Source organism: Phaenicophaeus curvirostris, chromosome 5 (genome assembly GCF_032191515.1).
Source record: "Phaenicophaeus curvirostris isolate KB17595 chromosome 5, BPBGC_Pcur_1.0, whole genome shotgun sequence".
Lineage (NCBI taxonomy): Eukaryota > Metazoa > Chordata > Aves > Cuculiformes > Cuculidae > Phaenicophaeus > Phaenicophaeus curvirostris.
In genome coordinates this window covers 52,579,535-52,606,076 of record NC_091396.1, presented here as the reverse complement: position 1 = coordinate 52,606,076, position 26,542 = coordinate 52,579,535, and the positions used below count along the sequence as shown (strand labels likewise).

The following is a 26,542-nucleotide window of genomic DNA, read 5'->3' as shown; positions in this document are numbered from 1 at the left end:
CAGCTACATGCTTCTGTGAAGATGTTATACCGAAAGTGCTAATTAAATGAAGATAGAGACAATGCTGTACTTAAGAGCAGTGGCTGCTGCAGCCACACCAGAGGATAAGCTGGAAACAAACATGGTCCAGTCAAGCCCTTGGTAGGACTTATGTGGCTTCCCAAATGTCTACTAGAAAGAAGGGGGAAAGCTGTGCTGTAGAGATGAATGCATGGGACTGGAAATCTTTGTTTTTTGAAGGCTGTACCAACTGATGTTGGTCAAACTGCATGTTGTGTTTGGCTGTGAGGAGCGAGCAGCCTTTTCTTGCTGTTCTTCCCTCCTCTGGTGACATTCCTTGAGTAAACTGGTGCAGGGAGCTAATTACACTGGAGAGAAAATCCCATGGTAGAGAATATGCTGGTTGGTTGCTGGTGTGCTGGAGGAGCTCTCAGAAGTTGGTGGCAGTAGCTGAGGTGGGCGTTGCCACTGAAGAAATGTGCGTGGAACCACATTGTCAGTGAATTAACTTTTTTTTGTGTACACCAAATAGTCTATTTTGAATCCATATTGGAAGTGGTTTTTTGGTTGGGTCCAAGACTTGTTGTGGCTTGTGACTATTATTGTAGAAACTCTATTTAAACTGTAGCTGAAAGGTGTCAGTTTTATGGCTGTGACTTTCCTGAACAAGGAAATTCAACGTTTGTTCAATAAAATTCCTGATATGTCTCATGGACTAGATTACTTTTCGAGACCTTTACCAAGATTTTCTGTTTAGCCTTCCAGTTTTTGTATTCTACATAGAACAATGGTATATTAAGTAGAGGTGTAGAGAAAATTGGTTTGAATATTTTGCAATGTATTGGTAATTGGGGGGGGGGGGGGGGGCCATAGGCAGAAGTTTTCAGTGGAAGTAGATGAGATGCGTATTGTTCTATGACCAATCATCTTGGAAGCTTGTGCAGAAAGGACCAGGATTATGCAGAGGCACTGAAGTAGCAAGGAATGATGTTGGTAATCTTTCCAAACAACAGAAATACCACAAGATGATGATGTTACGGACACAGTGGCTGGCTGGCAGGGTGCGAAGTTGATTGCAGCCAAAATAAGATGATAGAAGTAATCAATAAACTGATTTCTGAACAGAATTTGGCTGATCAGTACATGGGTTCAAGATTTTTGGTCTACTTCAACACTGGGATGCTAGAGCTACTGTTGGCAAACCCCTAAGCAGTGTTATCAGTGGTGACTTCTACTGTGCTTCTTAAGGCTGTGGAATTTAATAAGAGAAATAAAACTGTGTAACAAAAAGGATGTTTTTTTGAAAATAGCAAGCCATAAGGTAATGGATGCTGCTTGATTAGTGTGGGTACAGAGTGTGGTGTCTGGGATTGCTATGTTAGTAACTTGAGTATACTCTCTGAGGAAACGTGTTCTGAGAGGAAGTACAGTGAATGTAACTGTGCAGTGAATTTAGAAGCACTATTGTGCACAGGAAGCTCCCAGATCCTAATTCAGATGAAATGGCTTTCTGTGAAGTAATTGAGCCTGGAGAAAAGGGGAAATGTCTGCAGTACCAGGAGGCTGAGGTGGTACTTTGTGTGAGAAGGCAGCAGTGCTAAAATCCAGAGGCAGATCTTCCATGTGGTTGGGGCTTGAGCCAAGATTTCCCTGTTTTAGTAGACTTGCTAATTGAAAACAGCATCCTGTGTTGTGGTTGGGTCACAGTTGAGCAAGAGGAGGAATTCCCTTTCTCCATTAAACAGGGATCTTTGGAGGGCATTCCCAAAGAAATTAGAATAATATCATATGAATCCCGAAAACTTCGGAGAGGAATAACTACCTACCCTCCTTCACAACAAGGAACAATTGTGTTGCTTGAATAGGAAGCCCATGAAATAGGCTGTGTAAAGGTGGGACAGCTTCCTATGGGGGAGTTCTTACTTTTGTTCTACTCCTGCCTTTTCCCTGGAGGAAGAAAGGAGCAGATGACTAAGAATACTGCTGCAACAAAGAACAGGCAGTATTTGAAGAAAGAGAGAGGAGAGAGTCATCCAACAGACTGGTATTAGATCCCAGTATCTGAGTCTGAATGTAGCTGGAAGTTGGCTGAGTTAAGTCGCTCACTGACAAGACAATGGACAGTTGGTTGGAACTTTGACAGGAAGAAAAAAACAGACTACTTTAAAAAAGGGTCTGATCCTTTTTTTGAGGTACCTTCATGTAATTTGAAATATTGTTATAACAAAGAGGATTTGCCTTAAAAAAAGGCATGTTTTTGTTTTCTCAAAAGAGATCTTTTGAAAAAACCTTTACTATATTTTACAATTATTCTCAATTGGCTAGAATTATTTATCCTCATTTTGTCTGTAAGTAGATAGGTTCATGCCCAATTACTCTGTTCAGTGATATTGATAAAGATTTGCTGGAGAGGGTTTCTCCGATTTTCTTACAGAGTAGATTTAATGACTTTTTGTGTCTGAGTCAGATAACGTTCCTTTCAAGTGAACTTCTGAAAAATGGGAAGTCATTGAAGAGTACGTGCTGTCGTTTTACTTCAAGAGAGTCCTACGGAGCAATAAATGACTTCTTGCTGATTTTTGCTGAAAGGATTGTTTTAAATTCTGTATCAGGAACATTAGTTCAGTCTTTCATGTGAGTATCATCAATCAAGACAGACTTTTTGGTAAATTAGTGAGTGCTTGCAACCATCTGGAAGGATCAGTGGCGTACAGAGATGGAGTTTCATTTGCCAGTATATGAAAACATTTAAGTTGCTTGGGAGGAACTCCCTCTTCTGTGCAGGGTTGTACTGCTGCAGTTCAGTTAGTCTATGTGTGCGTTGCTGGTAAGTGTACTTAATTGCTTCTTGGATGTGACATTCACATCATACTCTAAATTGCTTTGCTGATCATCAAAAATCCTGCTTTGAACACTATTTGCAAAGGCAGCATTGAAAAGAGGCTTTTTCCCTATACGCTCTGTGTCTTTTCGGCTGCCAGAACGCTTCTAGATGTTTTCACTTTCTAAAGTGTGTGTATCTACAAGACTACACCTTTATACTGTTTGAATATAGTTTTGTTAATTTTCACTCCGATTTCTCAGAAGACTTATTGAAAGTTGGTATCAGGTTTTTGGTTGTTTTTTTTTTTTTTTACCTCCTAAGACTTAGTCCTGTGATTCTCAACAAATCTAGAAATAAAAGGCAAGGCCTATTGTGGGGATTTTCCTTCTTCCGTTTTAGAAGAACTTCTTAATGGAGAAGTGTATTACTTCATGAAAAAGAAAATGCTTTAAAATTCATGCTTAACTTTAAGAAAGGGTTCTTTGTGATAGCTAGAACACATGATTCTCAGCAAAGCATTAAGCAATGCAGTTGCTTTTGTAATCTAGTTATATCTGCTTTTTCTTGTCCTCTTGTGCGTGTAACTGCTGATGTGGCTTAAGTTCTGGTATTTTGCTTATTGGATTTTCTTTCTTTCTTTCCAGTGCAGTAAATCACAAAATAACACAGATTCATAGACTCCAGATCATGAAGAATATTGTCTGTTCCTCATTTTTGCACAATACTAATCCAAACCAGAACCTTTCAGCTGTGTCTGCTACATCTTACTATTGTATCATCCAGATAATTTTGGATAATTATAAAAGGTCAATTGTGTAACTGGGTTTTAAAAAAGAGTCAAAATAGGTTTTCCGTGGATTTGCATGTGTGTCAGGCAGTATAATGAGCTGGTCGTTCAAAATTTCAACTATTTCCTTTGAGCAGAGAATTACTTAGCAATTATAATTTCTTCAAGATATGCTGTCCCATATGCTTGCAGTCATTTAGCGTGTGTGCTCCTGAGATTGGAGACTTGTAGCCTCAGCAAAATCTGAGTATGCCAGTACTGCTTGAGTGCCTTGTCAATGGTATAAAAGGAGGGTCAAGACAGGTAATATCCAGTTCCTGTCAGCTACTTTTCTGTGGAAAACCCCTCTCCGGTAGTATAGTAAGAAAATAAGGTAGATCATAAATGCACATCTGTAAAAACAGTTGGAACTCCAACCACAAGCAACTTTCTTTTAATTTCTGAGTGCTTGTCCCTGAAGGTGTTGCTAGCTAGTAATTCCAGTAGTGATGCTGTGTAACAACCAGTATGGCCAGGGCTAACTTTGGAGACTCCTCCAGTGGATGGGAGCTGTAAAACCATCCTGCTGATCATGGGATTGTTCCTGAATTCCCTTGTGGTGTCTCAGGGCTCTGTGTTGGTTACCAGATGCCCTGATGGAGACAGTGTCAGGTTGTTAAGGTAAGCTGGTGGGATGTACCTTGGAGACAATGGCAGAGATCTGTTCTCACAAATTCTTTCTCTCTCAGTTACTTACTCAATGCCTATGAAAATAGATTTGTCCTTGCCAAAATTTAGTTGAAGTATTTCCTTGCTGGTGTCATCACTTCTAGAAGGTGATTGTTTTATTTTTTTTTTAAATCCCCTTAGTTTACCACATTGTCATCTCATCTTGTATTACTGTTCCAATTCCTTGTTCCTTGAAAGGAACTGTTGGGGTAAAATAGGATACCATTTTTGGTCTAGATAAAAATCCAAGCAAATGTAAATACGTTATGCTTGTGATGTTTGTGTTATCATTGGGAACTGGAACAGGCTGCCCAGGGAGGTGGTTGAGTCACCTTCCCCGGAGATGTTTAAGACACGGGTGGACGAGGTGCTAAGGGGAATGGTTTAGTGTTTGATAGGAATGGTTGGGCTCGATGATCCGGTGGGTCTCTTCCAACCTGATTATTCCATGATTCTATGATTCTATGATTTACTGATAGTAAATTCACGATGTGTTAAGTAAAATGTGAAACCTGAAAAATCATGTTGATACAAGTATGTGCATGTACTTGATATAATTTCGTACTTTGGTCCTAGTATTATGCTATTTCATAATCCTGTGGCAACAACTCCAGAATAAATACAAAAAGCTCTTAAATTTTGGAGGGGAAAAAGTCAAATGTTTTTGGTTATAAAACATGTCGTAAAGCTCCCAAGCTTGCCCTTTATGTTAACTAGAGCCCAGTGACTACAGAAGATTTTATGAAAACTTTGTATTGAGTGATGACTGTAAACAAAGTCCATTTTGTACAGACTTTTTGTTAATCAGAATTCCCAGTCCAGGAATTCCTGGATGTAAGCCCAGGCGCCTCAGATGCAAGACGTCTTAGGTTCTTAAGATTTTAGATTAAGTGTGACAATTATTGAGAAGATCAAGAAACTTATTTCAGGTACTGAAGTTTTTAACTAGATTTGTGTTTATTTTAAATTTTGTTCCGCTCTGAGTATCAGTATAATCTGAAAGTCACTGCTGTACTCTTTGTAGCATTTTGGATGGTAATTTTGTCTTCTAAAGCTTCCTGGTTTTATGTAACACCTTCATATCCTATTTCTGTGGTGCAAGCGTTTTTTATTGGAGCTTTGACACGGGTTAACTTTTTTCTGTGCACATGTACACATACATGACACACCTGTGTATGCATCACTGCTCCCAACGAGATCCTGTTTCAGTAGGTCATCAGATGTTGAATTCATGATGCTTACATGGATGTATATCAGCTCTTAACAGAAAGGCAAGAGAAAGTTCACCTGACGGTAGTTTTTTAAAACAAAAAAAAATCCATGGCTCCGTTCTGAGGCTAAAATTGGATCTAAAAAAATTGTCTGAGCTGAAAGCGAAGCTGTTATGCGCAACAACTTCAGCAAAGAAAGATGATATCTTTCTTTTCCTTTGCAGTTAAAGATCTAATTGTTTGTGGTTTAGGGTTGTTTCTTCATTTTTATGTTCATCTCTTTCTACAGCTGCCTTTCACCATGGGAAATGGCATTCATGGTTTGGCATTTGACTTGGTAACTGTTTCAGAGTATTTGGCCCAGAACAAACACGATAGGGAAAACGGATATAAGGATGAAGCGAGGAAAGCAAAGTTTCCTCCAGGACAAAGTTCATTACTGCTGTCAGCTTAAATTTTTTGGGAAATACAACATGGATTGTACCATGTTATCTTGTAAAATCGAGTGATGTAGTAAGAAATACCAAGATTGTGCTTTCAGTTGATACATGAGGTTAAGGATAGTAGTAGGACTAAAGCTATGATCAATTTTGAGCCATGGAGCACAATATACTTCTATGAACTACAGCATGTTTGAATCCAAGATGCAGAATACTCTAAAGAAGTAAGCCAGCATACACATGACCAAGCAGTGCATGGTCAGCTTTAAAAAGCAGTGCACAAGAAGTTTTGGTACCTGTAAATGTCTGGGCACACTGCCTGCTGTGCATTGAATTCCTCCTTTGCTGAAACCTGAAATATGTACATTTATATCAAATATAGTCTAAATGGATGTACAGCTTTAATATGAAACTATTTTCATGCTGCCTTATATTGATTAAGTTAAGTATTTTAAATTTAGTGAGTTAATTCATTCTGCACAATACTCACTTGGGCTTAATGAGTAACTGTTTTTGTGGTAAGCCTCCGAATAAAATTATTTTATATATTGAATATTTTATGCATTTTTTATAATGTGTACATTTTTCAGTTAATTTAAATCCTGTTGTTTTGCAGATTCAAACAGTGAATGCTAGTGGTATTGAACAGTTAATATTCCTTGACTGCATTCCTCCCTTCTTCTGGGGCATGCTTGTTGCCAGTTGAAGTAGGTGGAAGGAGAAGTCTCAGTCCTGAGACTTAGTTATATATATTTAGTGCTTGGTAAGACAAAAAGGAGAAATCAACCCATTGAAAACCACTTTTTCTTTACTTTTTTTAGTCAGCTTCTGGACTCCTGCTTTTGTCAGGAAGAACTGAAAAGCATTAGTAAGCATCTAATAGAGAAGTTCTCTCCCCACAGCCGAACACAGAAGAGGAAAGTGGAATGCAGTGGTGTTATTCCAGGACTCTATCCAAATGAACCAAGTCCAATTTTAGCTGAGAAAAGGGAAGTTGTTTGGATATCTACTCAGGATGCTGACCTTTATTTGTGAGAGAGTTGGCATCAAAATTGAAAGGTGGCTCAAACTTCCACAAAGCTTGTACAGAGTATAACTAATTCCATCTGGAAATGGACAGCATGTTTAAGCAACATATTCTGTGTGTGTACACAATCACTTAGAGTGTCGCTATTTCAATGAAATTATTTTCTAAGTGTTTTTTTTCTCGAATCAGCAGAGCTTTACACGTATGGAGAAGAGGTCTGCATCCATATGGATTTGGTTATCTTAGAATAGCTAAATTATTTCTGCACAAGAAAGAAATGAGTATATGCACTGGCTAAGATGGAACTGATCCAGTGTCTTGTGTTTGCTGAGACTTACTGGTGTTCGCTGGTGTGATGTTGCATGTTTTGTGTGTGCCCTGGTTCTAACTTCATCCTGAGCAGGCTTACTATTCATGTAGGAAGGTGTTTTATTTTTCTGCTTCTTATTTTCAGCAAGCTGAATCAGCAGGCTGCAGCTGTGTAAGGCCAGCTGGGGCCACGCACACTCTAGAGCACTGATTCTTCCTGTACGTCACGCCTAGTGTGAGGTGATGTTGTTCCTTTGTGAAAACAGCTGATGTCGTAGGCCACACATGCAAAATGGCCTGATTTTAGGAACCTTGTTCTAAGGCATCAGATGGTTGGAAATCATGTGCTCTCTCACGCTTACACAGTGCTTCAGTTCCATGCCTGTCTTGCCTTTTCACATACCCTCATCTATAAGCCAGGTTTCTAAAACTTTTGAATGGAGGCATGTGTTCAGTTGACAGGAGGTAGTTCTTTGTTGTGGTAACTTTCATTTTGCAGTATTATTGTTTTAACACTGCTAAAATAGGAATAAGAATGCTTGTATGTTTACCAATGAATCCTTGTTCAAATTTTCTTAAGATTGACTTTCTAAAATAAAAACAGTGGGTAAATGCCTAATAAAACAGTAGGTGAATGCTTGAGCTCCTTAGTTTTGCTATTATACACCTACTTCTAGGCACTAGTCTAAACTTGAAAAGTAGGACTGAGTTTATATCTGCATAAGTGATATGAAATCAAAATGCAACTGAAAGCAGTGATGATGATATAACCTCCATCAGGATTGGTTCGTTCTGCTTTCTCAGTATAACTAGATCTTGCATTTTTATAACAACGTGTAAGCATATCAGTATATATGAAAGCTTTTTCTTGGTATAGTTAAAGGAGTATATCCAATCTAGACCTAATCCTACTTAAAGATTTCTTATCTAAATATTTATTATAGAATCATAGAATCACCAGGTTGGAAGAGACCCACCGGATCATCGAGTCCAACCATTCCTATCAAACACTAAACCATGCCCCTCAGCACCTCGTCCACCCGTGCCTTAAACACCTCCAGGGAAGGTGACTCAACCACCTCCCTGGGCAGCCTCTGCCAGTGCCCAATGACCCTTTCTGTGAAGAATTTTTTCCTAATGTCCAGCCTAAACCTCCCCTGGCGGAGCTTGAGGGCATTGCCCCTTGTCCTGTCACCTGTCACCTGGGAGAAGAGGCCAGCACCCTCCTCTCTACAACCTCCTTTCAGGTAGTTGTAGAGAGCAATGAGGTCTCCCTTCAGCCTCCTCTTCTCCAGGCTAAACAACCCCAGCTCTCTCAGCTGCTCCTCATAAGACCTGCTCTCCAGCCCCCTCACCAGCTTTGTTGCTCTTCTCTGGACTCGCTCCAGAGCCTCAACATCCTTCTTGTGGTGAGGGGCCTAGAACTGAACACAGGATTCGAGGAGTGGTCTCACCAGTGCCGAGTAGAGAGGGAGAATAACCTCCCTGGACCTGCTGGTCACGCCGTTTCTGATCCAAGCCAAGATGCCATTGTCCTTCTTGGCCACCTGGACACACTGCTGGCTCATATTCAGTTGGCTGTCAACCAACACCCCCAGGTCCCTCTCCTCCAGGCAGCTTTCTAGCCAGACTTCTCCTAGTCTGTAGCACTGCATAGGGTTGTTGTGCCCCAAGTGCAGGACCCGGCATTTGGCCTTATTAAACCTCATGCCGTTGGACTCAGCCCAGCGGTCCAGCTTGTTCAGATCCCTTTGCAGAGCCTCCCTACCCTCCAGCAGATCGACACTTCCACCCAGCTTAGTGTCATCCACAAACTTGCTAAGGGAAGCCATCCTGTTGCTTGTGGCAATTTATCATAGTGATTTGTGAATGCTTTGGAAAATAACTAATTATTTTGGAGAAAAAAATGTATTTTTGGTCCTGGTTTAATCCTTCAAATAAAAAGCTATCTTGGAGACACTAGAGGTTTTAAATTATGAAAATACCATGTACCGGAGGGTGAATTTGTTTTGTGTAAATTGCGTAATACCTTCTGAAATAACCCCAAAACTGAAGTAACTTACGGATGTTTTTATTCTTTAGAAATGGAGGAACAGAATGCTGGACCTGGGATTGAAGCTTTGTAAAGGATTATGGGATTATACAGTGAAGAGCCAGCAGGCGGAATGCCCGAGTGACTGAAGAAAATGGGTGCTAATGCATCTAACTATCCTCACTCGTGTTCCCCAAGGGTAGGGGGAAATTCACAGGCACAACAGACATTCATAGGTAACTCTTTTCAGTTATCTTGTCACTTATATAAATTACTTGCTGGATTGTCTATGCGCTGGATTTGAATTGCTTGCAGTGATGTTATGCGGTGCTTTTATTTTCTAGGTCATCAGTTTGAATCCATTCAAGCTCAATCATGCATGAAATTCAGTACTGTCCAGGATCTGTTTGGCCTACGTGTGCAATGAGTTGATCTGCCATTTGCTAGTAAACAGATGCCAAGTAGTTGGGTTTTTTTAAACAGTTAAAAAGTGGTGGTTTTTGGATAATTAAACCACGCTTGTTTTGTCTGTTCAAAAGCAATTGCTATCTGTTAATACTATCTACCATTTTCTACTCTTCTTCTTTGGATTTTCTGTGAAACTGTTGGAACATGTAACGCTCTTAAAAATCAGTATTCATCATAGTATTGGTGTTGAGTCTAATATGAGTGAATTAGTTCCTTAGTGCTGGAGGGGATACCCCTAATAATGAGCCTGTTAAGATAATAAGCAGTCTTGAAGACAACTTTTTCTCCGATTCTTCTCCTGTTCCTGTAAACGAGGAATTGGGGTTCTAATTGTCCTAACAGTATTATTTACAAGCAAGGACCTTGCTTAACTGGAAACCTGAGTCGAAATGCTCTTAATTTATTTTCTCATGCCAGTCAGAACTGGGACAGGTATTACCTTTATGTACTTTTCAGTTCAGTACAAAAAGACCTCGGAGTAGATTTCAGTACTGTCGCGCTATAAATAATAAATAGTTACGTGATGAATCTTGAATAAGGCGTTTTTTGAGAAGATAAATCTTTTTCTTAAAAAAACCCAAAACCCAAAACCAACCCTGACAGCCTGAAGATCTTAGAAGTAAATAACATAAATACTTTATAAATTGTTTTTTCCTTTATGCCTTGGCTGGCAACACTGAATAAGTAGTTACTGATACTCAGTGTTACTTCTTTTCTTCACCACCACTGAAAGCACAGCGTTATCCTTAGCAGAGGACAAATGGACTTGCTTTGTGATTTCTCTTTTGTCTCAGCTTTTGTGACACTCCTAATTTTTGGAGATCTGAGTAGAGGACAGCCCAAAAGCTGTACGCGTAAAGACCTGTATTCTGGGTCTTTCTGTGTGGTGTTCTAGCATGTCAAGGAAGAACCTGTAGTAGTAACATCTTGGATATCCATTCTATGAAGTCCCCCTTATAAGTCCCCCACCCCTTCAGTGCATCATAACTATGAGTGGTAAAAGGTTTGCTCTGGTTTATATAGATGCTTTCTAAAATCACAGCCAAGATGTTTATATTATGTCTTGGTGATTTTTATCTGCCCCTGTACTGAACGAAGAGAAGCCCGTACAGACCTGGAAACAGGCAGATCTGCATGCTGAAATGCCTTTTGAGCACATTTGAAGAGGGTAGGGTTCCAAAGGCTGCATTAAATTCCCCGGAACCTTTCTACTTTGTTTGCAGAAGGTTTTGTTGATGCTCTTCAGTATTAAATTCAAAGTAGAAATCCATTATATAGTATGTCACGACAAATTTACCATTCCCCTATGGATCCCCTCTGATTATCTCTGGAAAAGTTGCATTTGCACTGCTTTGAGGAAGGTCCAAAAGCATGTGGCTGTCTCTTGTTAAGCGAGGCAAATGAGCATTTTGGTTAATATTCTTGCTGAAATCTTCTGATATTATGGTGGCACTTACATGAGTGTGCTAGTGGACTCTGTGTACTTCTTCCTGCTTTGTGGCATTTGGCTCTTTCTCATCCTGACTCTTGTTTGGATGATTGGTTTGGGTAGCTGTCTCAGTAGAAAACAGATATGTCCTCAAATCAATAGCTGAGGTTCTCATTACGTGTCAGAACAATGATGTTTTAATGTTAAATCAACTTTTACGGATTTTTTTTGTTGTTGTTGTAGAAGGCATTAAACCAGCCACAAAGCAGAACTGGAAGTGCAGGGACTAGAGTTACAGCTGTATAATATGTATCAGTTGCCTTTTTCCTAGAAGCTGGATAGCAGCCTGTGGGGTTGTTTGCTTTACTGTTCAAGTGCTGCACCATGTTAAACTGTAAATGTAGGGTAAATATTAAAAGCTGAGAGCTGATGTGACAAAGCGCAGTAGTTACATAGGAGGAGCTCCCATGTTAGTTGACTTAATGGTGAATTTGCTTACAGCTCATGAAGGAGATATATTGGTAAAAATAATGCAGTACTTTAATGTAAAAAATACTTTTGTCTTAGCAAAAGCTTAACGAGCCATCTCTTGCTGTTTTGTCTACAGCATTCAGGAGGAGGACTTCACACCATTTTCTAGGGTGGTACATCTGTTCAAGATGTTTATTTTTAAATAGAGCTATAGAATTAGATTTTAAAACGTGTAGGCGTGTGGAGGACTAGACAGATCCCATTATTCATTGTCAAGTGCCCAAGTAGTTTCTCTTGGCAGTCATCGGTTTCTTGTAAATATTTATTGTTCAAAGCTAGGTGAGGTCTAGGGGCATGGAGTAGCTATTGATTTTTAGTAACATTTAATAGATTAGTGCCTTTTAGTGTAGAAGTGGGGAATAAGTTTCTGTTGCCTACTTGTAATGCTGCTGCCTTGTGAAAGAATACAGGCAGGTCAAAAAGAGGCTCTTTGAAATTCTTCCTTTGAGTGATACAGAGCCACTAGCTCTGCTGGTTCATCTCTACTTATGTCTCTGGCAAAAAGCAGTTGTGTGGTTGCACTTTTATAGCAGTGTTTTATTTATTTGTAAGGGTTAACAGCACTATTTGCAGTACTTCTGAACTTAAATCTTTTAAGTAGCTTAGGCTACACATAGGTCTGAATGGTATTTTAGCATCTTGTGGTGACTCACGTGCAAGTAATGCCTCACAGCAGCCTTCAGGGAAGACAGAAACTGAGATTTCTGGTGTCCTAGTTTTCCTTTAGCGGAATGTAAGAGAATGTTCTGCATACTCAATTTGACATTAGAATCCAAAATACCTCGGATAGAATGAGCTGGCATGTTCTCTTGGAGCAGAATCATTAGAGAGTGACCAAAATGTAGTTATACTTGTATTGTGAAGTGTAACGGATACTCTTTAAATGGAACAGAGATTCTAGGCTTGTCTATCAGCAGGAGACTGGATCTCTAATTTTCTCTTGTAATACCTAGCACAGCATTTGGAAAGAATTTTTATGGTAGATTTTGCAGCACAACCTCTTTGTTGAATTTGTCTCGAGTTACTGCTGTTATGTTAACTTCAATTGATGTTTTTTAATGTCTTAAAATTTCAGTGTAACAACAGGTTGGCTGATCAAACAAAATTAACATGACTGAAATGGTTAGAGGTTTCTTTCCTTGAAGAAGGCAAAGTTTTTGTTCCCAATGTTTTCAATAATAGAGGAATTGTAAAACCGTTGTGTTACATGATTTGGGAGGGTCTTAAATTAGCTTGGTGGAAAAGCCAACATATAAGGTTACTTAGACTCATCAAGGGTTGAATAATGAAACAATTTACAGAAACCTTAGATTGCTGCAGTTGCTGTGTTCTAAAATACAACTTTGAATTGCTCCCATGTCTTTGGAGTTTCAGAATTACTTATCTGAAATAACATGTTAACCAAAAGCACCGTGTTTTGACAGACTGGCCATAACATCCCTGTGAAAACAGCATAGGAAAAATAGCATTACATCAAATCTAGCTGAAACAAATGGAACTGTGAGGGAGTAATGATGGAACAGGTTATAAAAGGCTCCAAAAACTTTGCTACTTGGATGTGCTTTGAACTTAAAGATGCAAAAAAGGCAACTAGTAGTGAAGCTACACAAGTGAACTAATGGTAACGTGTTAACTACTCCCAAAAGAGAATGGACAAATACTATTTCAGATCAACCTGCGGTTGTTATTAGTCTGTATACCACTTGCATGTGTTTTCTTCTGCGTTTCTTCACTTTGTGAAAATGCTTGAATCATAATGCAACTTTTCTATAAATTATTTTTGAGGGGGCAAATAATAATTTGTATACTTCATTTGTATAATGCTCTCTTTAAGACATGTTTGATGATAAGCTACCTAGATTCTCCATGTTCTTTTAAATGTATACACAAATTAGGCTATTTTCCACAGAACTATAGATGCTGTTTTATGTGTTTGTCTTTTGGCATTACTTGATTGTGAGATGGCAGGATTTTTAATTTCTTGTTAAATTTACATTGAAAATTAATTAATTGTCCTTAATTTCTCTGATATTTTTTGGTACTGTGTTCTTTTTTTTCCTTTATTCTTGCGACTTTAACTGTCTGATGCCAGGTATACTTTTCTTGTTGAAACAACAGTTAATGACAGAAGAACAGCATTTGAAAAACACTTTGAAGGGGGGGGGTTGGAGGACGTGCTAATATTTGACTGGGAGCACACAAGTTTTTAAAAAGGCTGTATTTTTAAAGGCTTATAATTAATACAATGACATGTGTAACATTATGACTGCGGTGTTCTCTTCCTGCTTAGGTAAGTGTGCCATCTGTTAGAGAGCTACAACAACTGGTGCTGCTTGGTTCTTAAAATTGAGTAATTTTTGAAAAAGAAGCATAAACTTCATAGATTGAAAAACAAATAATAAAAAAAATCTTGTTCTTAATGGCCAGAAGAGACTTCAGTCAGGTTTCCAACTTGCTGAATTATCTGATCTGTGGAGAAGTAAAAACTGTGTAAAGTGCAGAAACATTGGTGACTGTTTGGGTGTGATGGACCTTTCTTTTAAATGTAAGGAATAAATGTTTTCAATTTTCGTTTTTGCCTTCAGGGACATCATCCTACTCTCACCAAGGTTACGGCTGTGAATCAAAGCTGTATAGCCTTGACCATGGCCATGAGAAACCTCAAGACAAGAAAAAGAAAACCTCTAGCCTTGCCACCCTCAAAAAGAAATTCATTAAGCGTCGGAAATCTAGCCGATCAGCTGATCATGCCAAGCAGATGCGTGAACTCCTGTCAGGCTGGGATGTCAGAGATGTTAATGCATTAGTAGAAGAATATGAAGGGACCTCAGCCTTAAAGGAACTTTATCTACAAGCTAATTTGGCAAGACCAGAAGCCAGGACGCTACAAAAAGACATGGCTGAACTTTATCAGTACAAATACTGTACTGATGTAGACTTAATATTTCAAGAAACGTGTTTTCCTGTGCATCGTGCGATACTGGCGGCAAGATGTCCGTTTTTTAAGACGCTGCTTTCTTCCTCACCAGAGTATGGGGCTGAAATAATAATGGATATTAATACAGCTGGCATAGATATGCCTATGTTTTCTGCTTTGTTACACTACCTTTATACGGGCGAGTTTGGAATGGAGGATTCAAGATTCCAAAATGTTGATATCCTTGTGCAGCTTAGTGAAGAATTTGGAACACCAAATTCCTTAGATGTTGACATGCGTGCACTCTTCGATTACATGTGCTACTATGATGTGGTTCTTAGCTTTTCATCCAACTCTGACTTAGTTGAAACTTTTGGTGGAAGTCAGAACTGTCTAGATGAAGAGCTCAGAGCTCATAAAGCTATTATTTCATCACGATCACCATTTTTTCGTCACTTGCTGCAGAGAAGGATACGAACTGGTGAAGAAATCACAGACCGAACTCTACGAACTCCAACTAGAATTATATTGGATGAATCTATCATACCAAAAAAATATGCTAAGGTCATTTTAAACTGTATGTATACAGATGTCGTGGACCTCTCAGTTTTGCACTCCAGCCCTTCGGTGGGCAGTTTAAGTGAAGTTCAGGCTCTTGTAGCAGGAAAACTAAACATGACTAGGGCTGAAGAAGCTATGGAGCTTTATCACATAGCACTGTTCTTGGAGTTTAACATGCTTGCACAAGGTATGTAATACTGTCCTTTTTGTAGGATATACACCTATTTAGAACAATTTTTTAGCTGTTTTGCAGTTAAGTATGCCTGAATCTTGCTGTCAGTGGCTGACAATTCCTTTAAGAAAAGAAATTTAGTTTCTGTCTCTAAGTGTAGATAATGCATCTGTGTCTTCTAGGAACAGGAGAAATGCCATGTGAGAGCATCTGACTGTATTGCTCATCGTTACTGAAGTGTGCTATTAATGTCAAATATATATAGCGGGTCTTGATGTTTCTGATCTTTATATACTTTCATTTTTTGCTTGTGAACAACAGGGAGAGGATACAAGAGGTGCTTGTTGAGAGGAGAAAATATTTAGATTTGTTTTGAAGTTTCCCTATATGTTAACAAAGCTGTAAACTTGAGTGATTATTTCTATGTTTTATGTCGAAGGGGTACACCAAACCTACAGTCTTGCTGTTGTAAGGTAACTTTAAATGGCTTAATAGCAGTTGTCTCAGGTTGTGAGTATCTACTACTTGATTTACTGAAGACAGGGGCAGTCAATGTTTTCAGACTTAAAGTTTAGAAAGCTTCATTTCTGCCCATTACTGTTCAAGATCCCTGGAATATTGATAATGTACTTCCTGCACCTGGAGGCTGGCCAGAGTTATTGCAGGCTCTGGCGAGGTGTAACAGCGTGGACCAGTGAAAAACTAATAACTCTTGTGGTGACAGGAGCTTTACTTGCTGTTTCATCTGTTCGGTGTTTGAACTATTTTGTAATTGTATTATACATAATGGGATATCGCAGGTGCTTCAGACCTTTCTGGTTGGGGGGATGAGAATTTAGTTTTGAGCTGAGAAATGCAGAAAGGATGTGATTTGTTTAAGTTAGTTTAATTTTTTTAAGACAATAACTTTTTACGGTATATCCGTAACTTCTAGCTATCAAATGAAAATCATCAAGATTTAAATCTTATAAAACTATCAAGTAGATTCTAGACAGGAAACTTCTTAAAGAATGGGCAGGAAAAAGCATACATATGCTTTGCAGGAAGAGATCATACTTGGGATGTGTTCAGTTAATAATTATATCAAACTGTGTGATAAAGATATGGGGAAACTAATTGGAACTGTTTGTCTTCTGTAGAGGTTGGTATTAAGAAAGCAGTTTTCAGGTGATGCTGAAAGCTGGAAATAATCCTGCTGCAGTAAAACTGACAGAAAACAAAGGAGCTCGGTTTTCTGAGTTATGTTGCTACAGGAATGCGGATGAAGTGGTCTTAGGCTCAAAATCATCATAGAGCAGCCCAGGTTGGAAGCGGTCTCGAAAGATCATCTGGTCCAACCTTCCGTGGGAAAGAGAGCTTAGCTGAGACTGTTGAATCATAGAATCACTAAGGTTTGAAAAGATCTCTAGGATCCTCAAGTCCAACTGTCAGCCCAACGCCACCATGCCTACTAAACTGTGTCACAAAGTGCTGCATCTACACGCTTTTTGAACATCTTCAGGGATGGAGACCCCACCACTTCCCTGAGCAGCCTATTCAAATGCTTGACCGCTCTAAGGGTAAAGAAATTTTTTCTAATATCCAGTCTAAACCTCCCCTGGCACAAATAGAGTCCATTTCCTCTCATCCTATTGCTAGTTGCTTGTGAGAAGAGACCAACACCCGCCTCACTACAGCCTCCTCTCAGGTAGCTGTAGGGAGCGATAAGGTCCCCCTTCAGCCTCCTCTCGTCCAGGCTAAACAGCCCCAGTTCCCTCAGCTCTTCCCCATAAGACTCGTTCTCCAAAACCTTCACTAGCTTTGTTGCCCTCCTGTGGAGGCACTTCAGCACCTCAACATCCTTCTTGTACTGAGGCGGCAAAAACAGTATTTGAGGAGCAGCCTCACCCAACACACTGTCCACTCACACCTTGAAAGCCTCCAGTGATGGGGGCTATGCCATGTCCCTGGAGACGTTGTTCCTGTGATTGTTCTCACTAAAAAAATGTTTTCTATCAACATGTTTCCCAGTGCAACATGTACACGTTGCCACTTGTTCTCTCCGTGTAGCTTCTTGTGAGAAGAAAGCCTCTGTCCTCTGCCCTTTATGTGCTGAATACTGTGGTAGGGTCCCCATGACCCTTCTCCAGGGAGAAAACACCTAATTCCTTCAGCCTTTCCTTGTAGGGCTGATCACCAGACCTTCAGTCATCTTAGTGAGACTCCTTTGGATCCTCTCTGGTCTATCTGCATCTTTCTTGGTTTTGTCGTTGTTCCTCTCTAAGGCAACCAAGAAACTTAATGTTGAGTGGAATGCAGAAGTTGCAAAAAGCTTTACTGTAGTTGAAACTGCAGCGCTAACTAAATTCATTCCTATGCAATACTTGCAAGTTAATAGTACTTGAGAACTTGGCAATTCAGTAGATCAGCTGAAGCAGGAAAGGAAATAAGTGGAAATTAAAAAGGTGATAAAAGTGTACAGTTTCTCAGCTTTGGTGCATGTGCATATACAACTGCTAAAAGGATTTGGTGTCTTCAGGGAATACTGATGCAGGAATTAAACTGTGAATGAACCCCTCAGTAAGACACTGAATAATTATGCGCTGTTTGATAAGTGAACAGGGTGTAGTTTTTTCCCTCAGATTGGGAATTTAACCTGGAACAACTATGACCTGCAGGTGCTCTGATGAAGCAGTGTAAGCTATGTCAAAGCAGGTAAGCAGTGATAGGGAGCTTCAAAGAGAAACTTAGGGTCACTTATATATGGGAAAATGGCTTTTGTTTTCTAGGTCTTGGAAAATGCTGAAAAACAGAACTGATGTTTTACTTGATTATGAATTTCATTATTTCCACTCACTTTACATTCAGCATGCTTGGATCGGTGAGCCCTAAAATGACGCTTTTTTCAGTGATGTACTACAGACTGGTGCTGCTCTGGAATATATGACTGGGAGGAGGTAGAGGGATGCAGTGGCCTTCAGAGGTCTTCTCTGCTTTTGCTGGTAAATCTCTGTCAGACTGCAAAAGTGGTGAGGTTTTTATAGGTAGGGGAGAAACGCAGTAAAATCAGGCTAGGGCTGAAACTTATCATCCAATGCTAGCAAATGTAACCTTGGCACTCCTTCAGGTAATCAAATTATTGATACTAACTTGAACTGTTTAGGATTTTCCAAATTGGTGCTGTGTTCCCTAGCTACAGGTGAAAGCAGCAAGCAGCCTGTAGAAAATCTGTATGTGCCAGTGAAATTAGTATCTAATAGTTTCATACTTTATTTGCTGAGTTCATGTTTAAGATCATGTATCAGAAATGCCGTGACCAGCAGGTCCAGGGAGGTTATCCTCCCTCTGTACTCGGCACTGGTGAGACCGCTCCTCGAATCCTGTGTTCAGTTCTGGGCCCCTCCCCACAAGAAGGATGTTGAGGCTCTGGAGCGAGTCCAGAGAAGAGCAACAAAGCTGGTGAAGGGGCTGGAGAACAGGCCTTATGAGGAACGGCTGAGAGAGCTTGGGTTGTTTAGCCTGGAGAAGAGGAGACTGAGGGGAGACCTCATTGCTCTCTACAACTACCTGAAAGGACGTTGTAGAAGGGAAGGTGCTGGCCTCTTCTCCCAAGTGACGGGGGACAGGACAAGAGGGAATGGCCTCAAGCTCCGCCAGGGGAGATTTAGGCTGGACATTAGGAAAAAATTTTTCACAGAAAGGGTCATTGGGCACTGGCAGAGGCTGCCCAGGGAGGTGGTTGAGTCACCTTCCCTGGAGGTGTTTAAGGCACGGGTGGACAAGGTGCTGAGGGGCATGGTTTAGTGTTTGATAGGAATGGTTGGACTCAATGATCCGGTGGGTCTCTTCCAACCTGGTTATTGTATGATTCTATGATTCTAAGATATTGGTGCTGTGCTGACACTTAAAAATTGTTCTGGTATAATCTTATAATCAAAATTAAAAGGAAGCCTATTTGATCAGGGAAAACTGTACGCCTGCCCTTGAATAACAGATCACTTGAAGTATGGGCTTTAGTAGTGGCTACCATTCTTGTTGCAGCACTTTACAATAAGGCAGGATAAAGTACTATGGTTATAATTCACATGAGGTAGATCTCTCGTTTCAGTAGTGTCCCTCCTGTTCCCTGATTTCATAGCTAGCTTACTTCTGTGCTGGAAGCTGTCAAACATCTGACTTACAGATGTTAAACAGAGAAATGGTAGAAGAGCGAGCATTGCATAGGTGTTGGAGGCTGCTGAGCAGGCAGTTCCCCAGGAATTCTCTCAGCTTGTTCCTCTTGACAGTGTTTTTCTACGCTGTGCTGCAGGTGTCCAGTTATGTCCAAGTTCTGCCTGATTCCATGAGTTGGCTTTTGCAGTAGCTGATGTCTTAAGCTGCTTCTCTAGATTTCGGTTCAGTCATGCTAGGCAATGGCTAGCTTGCTAAAGCTTGTTTCCTTGGTTTCCTAGGAGGTATTTTGGGCTTATTATACGTAAGTGTTGATATTCTTTCCAACACATCTTGCTCACTTTTACTTAGTTTTGGCTGGGTATTTGTAACTGAGTGTTAAGTGAAGTTGATGTATTTAAAAGCTTCTGATCAACTGTTTGTATTTTCAACAGACTTTAGTTTGATTTGTCTTCAGGGACATTTCTAAGTATCCAGATGTTGTAATTTGTCTTCAGTTTCAGCAGATAATTAGGCCTTGACTCTTTCTATGGAAATCTTCTTGTTCTTAACACAGTGATACTTCTTTTTCTGGCTGTTGTATTTTAATATGTGGTTTCCCTATGTCAGTGATAGTGTGAGCACATGCTATCAATCTTTACTGTTCAAGTCAAGTGAGACTGTTAAGAGTTTACTCTGGCTTCAGCTTGATTAATTTCAGCTGATGATTGTCACTTATCTTCCAAGAGAAATTGAATTGGATCTTTGAATGAACTAATTTGAATAAATGAACTAATCAGCAAGCATATCTCATCTAAAGAGCTGATCATACTGAAACTCATTTGTACCTAATAGGGCAGAGACTTTATTAGAAAGGCTGCAGTGTTTGTTAACAATCAAAAAGAGAAACTCTTCACAGCTGTCACAGAGCCTGTGAGGATTAGAGCCCTCTCCAGGAGATTCAAACACATCCCTTAATGGAACATTTCTGTGCTCTGCCTGCTGATTTCCATGCTCTGTGCCTGCTTTTGTGTCATCATGCTTCTTTGCTCCTCTCTGTCAGCTGTACTGGTGTGATTGTTTTAACACATTAGCTCACGCAGATGGAGTTTAAGATCACTTATTCATTCCTCTTCTGCAGCACAGTTATTAAAACCAGATCAGTTCCCTAGTCCTATACATCATGTATCGTTAAGGCAGTTCCCCCTTATGGTCTTACTGCGTTGCCACGTCCACTGCTGTTGCAGAGAAGTTTGACTTCAGGTATCCTAATGTTATTAGATATTTGTGTTAAATATACGAGTCCTCTTCAGCCTCTTGGCCCTGTTCCTTACTGCCATGCCGTGTCAGCCTCACTGAGGTAGTAGTAGAGTATGGTTGAGTCACCATCCCTGGAGGTATTTAGAAGACAGGTAGGTGAAGTGCTTAGGGGTATGATTTAGTAGTGGACAGGTATGGTAACTCAATGATCTCAAAGGTCTTTTCCAATCTAACAATCCTGTGCTTTTCTGATGCAGGTTTTTTGATCCTGGGCCTCTGTGAAATAGTTTTGCCTGGGAACCTTTTTCTGCCTACTGCTTCCAAAAAGTCTTTTGAAGCAAAATTGACAAAAAAATAACTTCCTTTCAGACTTCTTGCTTTCCTTTTATTTTTAGGTGTTGACTTTACCCTTGTCAAGAAAAAGAAGCAAGAAACTATTTTAAAGCCATATTCAGTAGTGCAGCCTTTGATCTAGAGGCAGATATCACCCGACATCAAAAGTACCCTTGATCTCGGCAGGACTGAAATACTGAAATGCTAGGAAGCCCACGGTACCTGTATTAGATACACACAGATGTATTATGGGAAGGTTAGAGCAAGTGTGTCAGTTACGTATCAGTGCAGCAGGAATGCTCAAAGGAACTAGTCTAGCACTTATGAATTTAAAATAAATTGAATATGATGAAGTAAATATTAACATAATTCTATGAACCTGAGATAACAGGTGAGAAATTATTGCTTAGGCTTTATATTATGGAGTTGAAGACTGGAGAAAGCAGAAAGTGGAAAGGGTCTTCCTTAGAGCAGTTATGTCTTATCTTATGCAAAGATAAAGATTTTGACTGAGATGTACAACTGGTCACATAACTATGATATTTCAAACATATATTTTGCAGGGAAATAGATGTGTTCACTATTTTCAGCTAGTGCTTTCAGCCACCTGTGTTCTGTGTATGGCTTAAGTACTCCACAGTGGTGACAGGCAGCAATGCCTCTGAACATCAGCTCTTCCTCCCTCAGCCCTTCATTGTTCCCATGTTAAGTTCTTCCCTTTGGTTTGTTTTGGTTGAGTTAGCAGCTTTTTGTTTCTGACCTGCAATTATTTTCTGTTTATGCTGGATCAGCTATACCGCCTGCCACTGCTGCTGAATGTGCTGCTTAAGGAATGCTGAACCCCAGTCGAGGGCTGTTATCAGGTGATGGCTGCAAGAAGCTAAAGATGTAGATGCAGATTTTGCGTTTCCTAAATTTGTGGTTTGCATGTGGCAGGAGCGGAAAAGTTAATTTCTTTTTGTTGTTCGGGAGAGAAAACCTTAAAGAGCCTTTCCCACAAATATTGAATGCTTTAAACATTTAACAATTACCTTGCATTTTTGAATAAGCTGATAACTTCAGAAATCCAACTGTTAGTATCTTGGAATGTTTAACAGCTTTAGAACTGATGTATCGTAAAGGCAAATATTTCTAAATTACACGAGTTGCATTGTTTTTTGTCTGCTCCCTCATTAAATATTTCGAATGGCTAGATAATACACTGTGTTTCGTTTGCAATAACTTACTGAGTTTCCACTGTGGAAGGATGGTTAGCATAACACAAAACCTCCACCTGATCTAACCTTCAGATAATATTTTATTCTTGCTTTAATGGTTAATCTGAAGTGCTATAAAGTCTTCAGCTTTGTATTTGAACATAACAAAAAGCAATACTGTATCCTTTAGCAGTGCTGTAATATATGCATGTTGAAGTCTGTGTCTCAAGGATGGGAGTAAATGAATGTTTTAAAATTTTGTGCTTGGAAAAAACAGAGGGATTAAAAATACCTCAAAAGAGGTATTGAGCTTAGAAATAAAATTCAACAGTGTTTGACTTCTAATGTCCATCAAGTCCTTCTTGATCTCAAGTGCTACTTAAGTTTTTTTCCGCAGAACACACTGCATGTTCACGTAACCAAAACTTGTGTGCTTCAGAGTTCTGAAGTGTGGAAAATAATCCATGTGCAAGTTGCAGGCTTGGCATCAGTTGTCTATTAACTTAATCTCCATTTAAAGATTTTTTTTTTTTAAATAATTTGTGGAGGAGATGGAAAAGAAAAGCCCCAAAATGTCAAGAAGCTAGGAACCCGTAGCTTTCCTTCCAGATAGAGAACATGGTGCTGCCAGGATGCAATAAATACTAATAAACTGGGAAAGCTGGGCTGCATCCAGACGCTGAACAAGAGCAGTTGTCCACAAGACATTTATAGGAAAGTAGAGGTGGTTGCAGCTGCTGCTTATGTTATAATCGGTTAAAAAGGTGTGATTTCTTGTTTGTGCTATGTAAATCTTCTGACTTGCTCTCACTATTTCTATAACTGTTTTGCCTACTGCTGCAGACAACCTGATTTCCTATTGCCTTGTCTAAAGTTCTTTGAGGTCACTTGAGTCTGGCACAGGTTGTTTGCCTGTCAAAAGTAATGCATTTGCGTCCTTGTTTCTGTTCTCTGTGCTGGCAGTAGGGTGTGTGCTATTGGCAATCTAATGTTGCTGGAAGCAGGACTAAAAGAAATTGGTTGACTGCTTCATGGAGTGGCCACCCTAGCACCAGTGTGACAGTAGAGCAGGAGATGGCAACGGTCTGGTTTAATACCACTATGCAAGGGCTCCCACTGCTTTTAAGTGTAGGCTGCCTTCTAAAGAGTCCTTAACAAGTACAAGACATGTTTGCATCTTTGGCTCTGTAAGAAAGAGGCTGAACAAATGTTGTTGTCTTTTTTTTTTTGTCTCTTCCCGACAGAAGTTTTGTTAGAACAGCAAGGGAGCTCGCAGATGGGTGAGACGAGCATCTCTGGAACTTCCAAACATATTATAGTCCAGGCTAGCTACAGATCGTGCCTCTGACTGTTCTCTAAATGCCAGCAAATTCAAAAAGTATGGTTCCTAATTGCCGACATGATCTCTTCTGATGTGAAAAACTTAAAACTTTTATTAACTTCTAGACTTCAGTTCAGTGTCAAGATGAAATCTTAATACTTCTTTTTTTTTCTTGACTCCACTGATTTGTGTAAGTTTAGTGGGAGGTCTCCAACACAGGAAGAGTTAAATCAAGCTGACTGTTTTGTAGTAAAATCTTTGCCTAATTCCACTTTTGCTGATTGTGGAAGATGCCTGATTTGTGTTTCGTAGGTCTATCAACTGTCTTGATAAGATCCCAAGCTACTAGCTAGCATGCTAAACATGAGCTCAAGCTAATTCTGTTTGGAAGGGCTGTGGAATTGCATTTGAGAGAGAACTGGGGAAACAGAAGGGATTTGTTTATAGGGACCTATTGATATCCAGCAAAAGGAGTGCATAAAATAGCCTTGTTTGTCCATGTGATAGTCCTCTTCCATTTCTTTCACAGAAGCTTGTGGTAGAGCACTTTGGGACACTGCAAATGGATCTTGGAAAGGCTGTTGCTGCCTGAATATTATAAAATAGTACTCACAGGAGGAAAATGCTCTTTTCCACTGTGAAGAACAATATTATGGGTATTAGATGACTGCTTTTTTTTGCCAAGTGGCTGATTGTTAAAGCAAAAAAAAACTTCTGCCAAAGAAGAATAAAAAAATTGGATTCCTTCCACAGCTAGAACTGGTTTGCCTCAATTTATTTAGATGTTCAGAAAATACTTCAATTATTACATCGTGCTTGCTGCAGAAGAAATACTTATAATAATCCCACAGTCCTGATACATTGCTAAAATTACTTGCGAAAAGGACTGTTTCATTTGCTAGGGATCCTAAATGGGCTTTTCACCTGATGTCCTATTATTAGTAGATGTGCAATGATTAGACTTGCCAGAAGAATTGAGCCTGAGCTTCTCAGCTTCTATAAATTGGTGTCATTTCAGGGGGACGTAGTCATCTGCTGAAGTCGGCTTGTGAGCAAACAGAATAATTGCGTGCAAAATGTTGTGTTAAGATTTAGTAGGGCAGGACTTAGTGCAATGCAAAAGATGACCCTAAAGAGTTGTTTCAAACAACTGTGTTTCTTATTCAAGGAAGCAAACACCTCTTTTAAATGTACTGCAGTTGGTCATGGTTATCTTTCACTGGCCCTGACAGCTGTGCTGGTAGTCTAATGTTTTCCTACTTTGAGTCCCGAAGAGGAAGATAAGAGGAATTCACACAGCAAAGTTAAATACAATGTCAGTCATTAACTGTGTAAGTAAAAATGGATCCTGAATTGGAAAGCTTCAGACTTCCTTTACTCCTATTTCTAACATATGCTGAAGTGTTAGAGCTTCCTCTGTAAGGTAGGCGTTTTGGGTTTGTGTTTGGGGGTTTTTGTAGCACTTTCAGATTCTTGACCAAACTTTTTTTAAGACTTGAGTGATGTTTAGGCTCCTGGGGGTTGTCTTTCCCAACGTAGAAAGTAGTTTCTTTAACCTGTATCAATACCCAAGGAACGTATCTCAGAGCAGTTCTCATCCTCTCCTCTCATCTGTACCAGTGATTATTGGGCTGATGTTCCAAGTGCCTCTAGCCAATCTTTGTGTTATGCTCCCTGCTAACTTTAGACTAGTCCTCACCATGCATTTTAGAGGTCAATATCTGTAGTGAAGCATCTGTTCTTACTTGTGGTGGTAATAATATGTAACCTACTGGTAATAGGTAGCTCTGAGAAGTGCCCTGTTACTTCAGTAATGGTAAAGGACAAAGCGGATGTGTTGAAACATGACACAACACTTACTCCTTTGTTGAAAGCAAGTGGAGAATGTAATGTGGGGTGAATAGCATAATGCTGCCTTTAATGCATCATTCAGAAATGCTTCTTCAGAGGATGTGTGTATACACAGTCTTCCTTTTCTTAGGTGAATGAAGCATGTGAAAAGTAAGTTATCCAAGTGCTTGTTTAGGAAAGTTTATTTTAAGTAGGAACTGATTTAAATCTTATTACTGTTGGGGTTGGGAATTATTCCCATAAATTCTTTTAGAAAATAAATAGAAATTGTTTTCAAAACTATATATGCATTCAGACATATTCCTGGAATTTGCTGCAAGCATTCTCATTGAGCATTGACTTTATTTGTTATATTCACTGTAGGGATTTTTATATTTAAATTTAGAAAAAATTAATGGTTGAATAGCGTTCTCCTAATTAACATCCTGGCCTTTTTATAGTATTGACTAGAAGTGCATGTGTTTAATAGGACAGATAAATTTGTAACCTGCCTCATGTTTAAACTCTTGCTTCCAAGTACCTTCATCTTAACCTCATTGCTTAAGTTTCCCTTCTCAGTGATTTTGCTTCTAAGTAGCAGTTCCTTTGACAGATCCCCTTCTACTCAAATTAGCACATTCACTGGTTTCTACTTAACTCCTTAATGATTTGTCCTTTTCATTGTTAGTTGCAACAGAAATGGAGTCAACGTTTTTATTCTGTATGCAGGCCTGTGTAGAAAAGTAAGGTTTTATTTTAATTCTATTAATGGCTGCTAGCACGTCTCATGTGTATGCAACCAGTTCAAAAATAGGTCGTATCAGAAGAGCCTTTTTGATCTTTGTTTTGACAAACGTGAAGATCACCGTGCTAAATGCTTTCTTACTCAGCTTAGTCCAAGAGCTCAGTAATGAGATACAGTTCTCTAAACAACTGTCAAAGTTTAGTTTTTCAATATCCTTGGATCTGGGAGAAAAATGATGATGTATAAAAAGTAAAATAACTGCAGTGTAAGCATGCTGCTCTGAACTGTTGAGGACCTCCCATGGACATAAGCA

At 39.5% G+C, this 26,542-nt stretch overlaps 1 protein-coding gene across 2 annotated transcripts in view; it reads left to right on the top strand.

Annotated features, from left to right (window-relative positions):
* The window catches only part of BTBD7 (BTB domain containing 7), a 54,988-nt gene that overhangs the window by 10,209 nt on the left and 18,237 nt on the right, over positions 1-26,542 (top strand). For both annotated transcript variants that reach the window (XM_069858695.1, XM_069858694.1), the window contains exons 2-3: positions 9,389-9,574; positions 14,352-15,431. In XM_069858695.1, coding sequence (XP_069714796.1) covers positions 9,493-9,574; positions 14,352-15,431 — 1,162 coding nt within the window. In that variant the 5' untranslated portion in view covers positions 9,389-9,492. The remainder of the gene's footprint in view (positions 1-9,388; positions 9,575-14,351; positions 15,432-26,542) is intronic.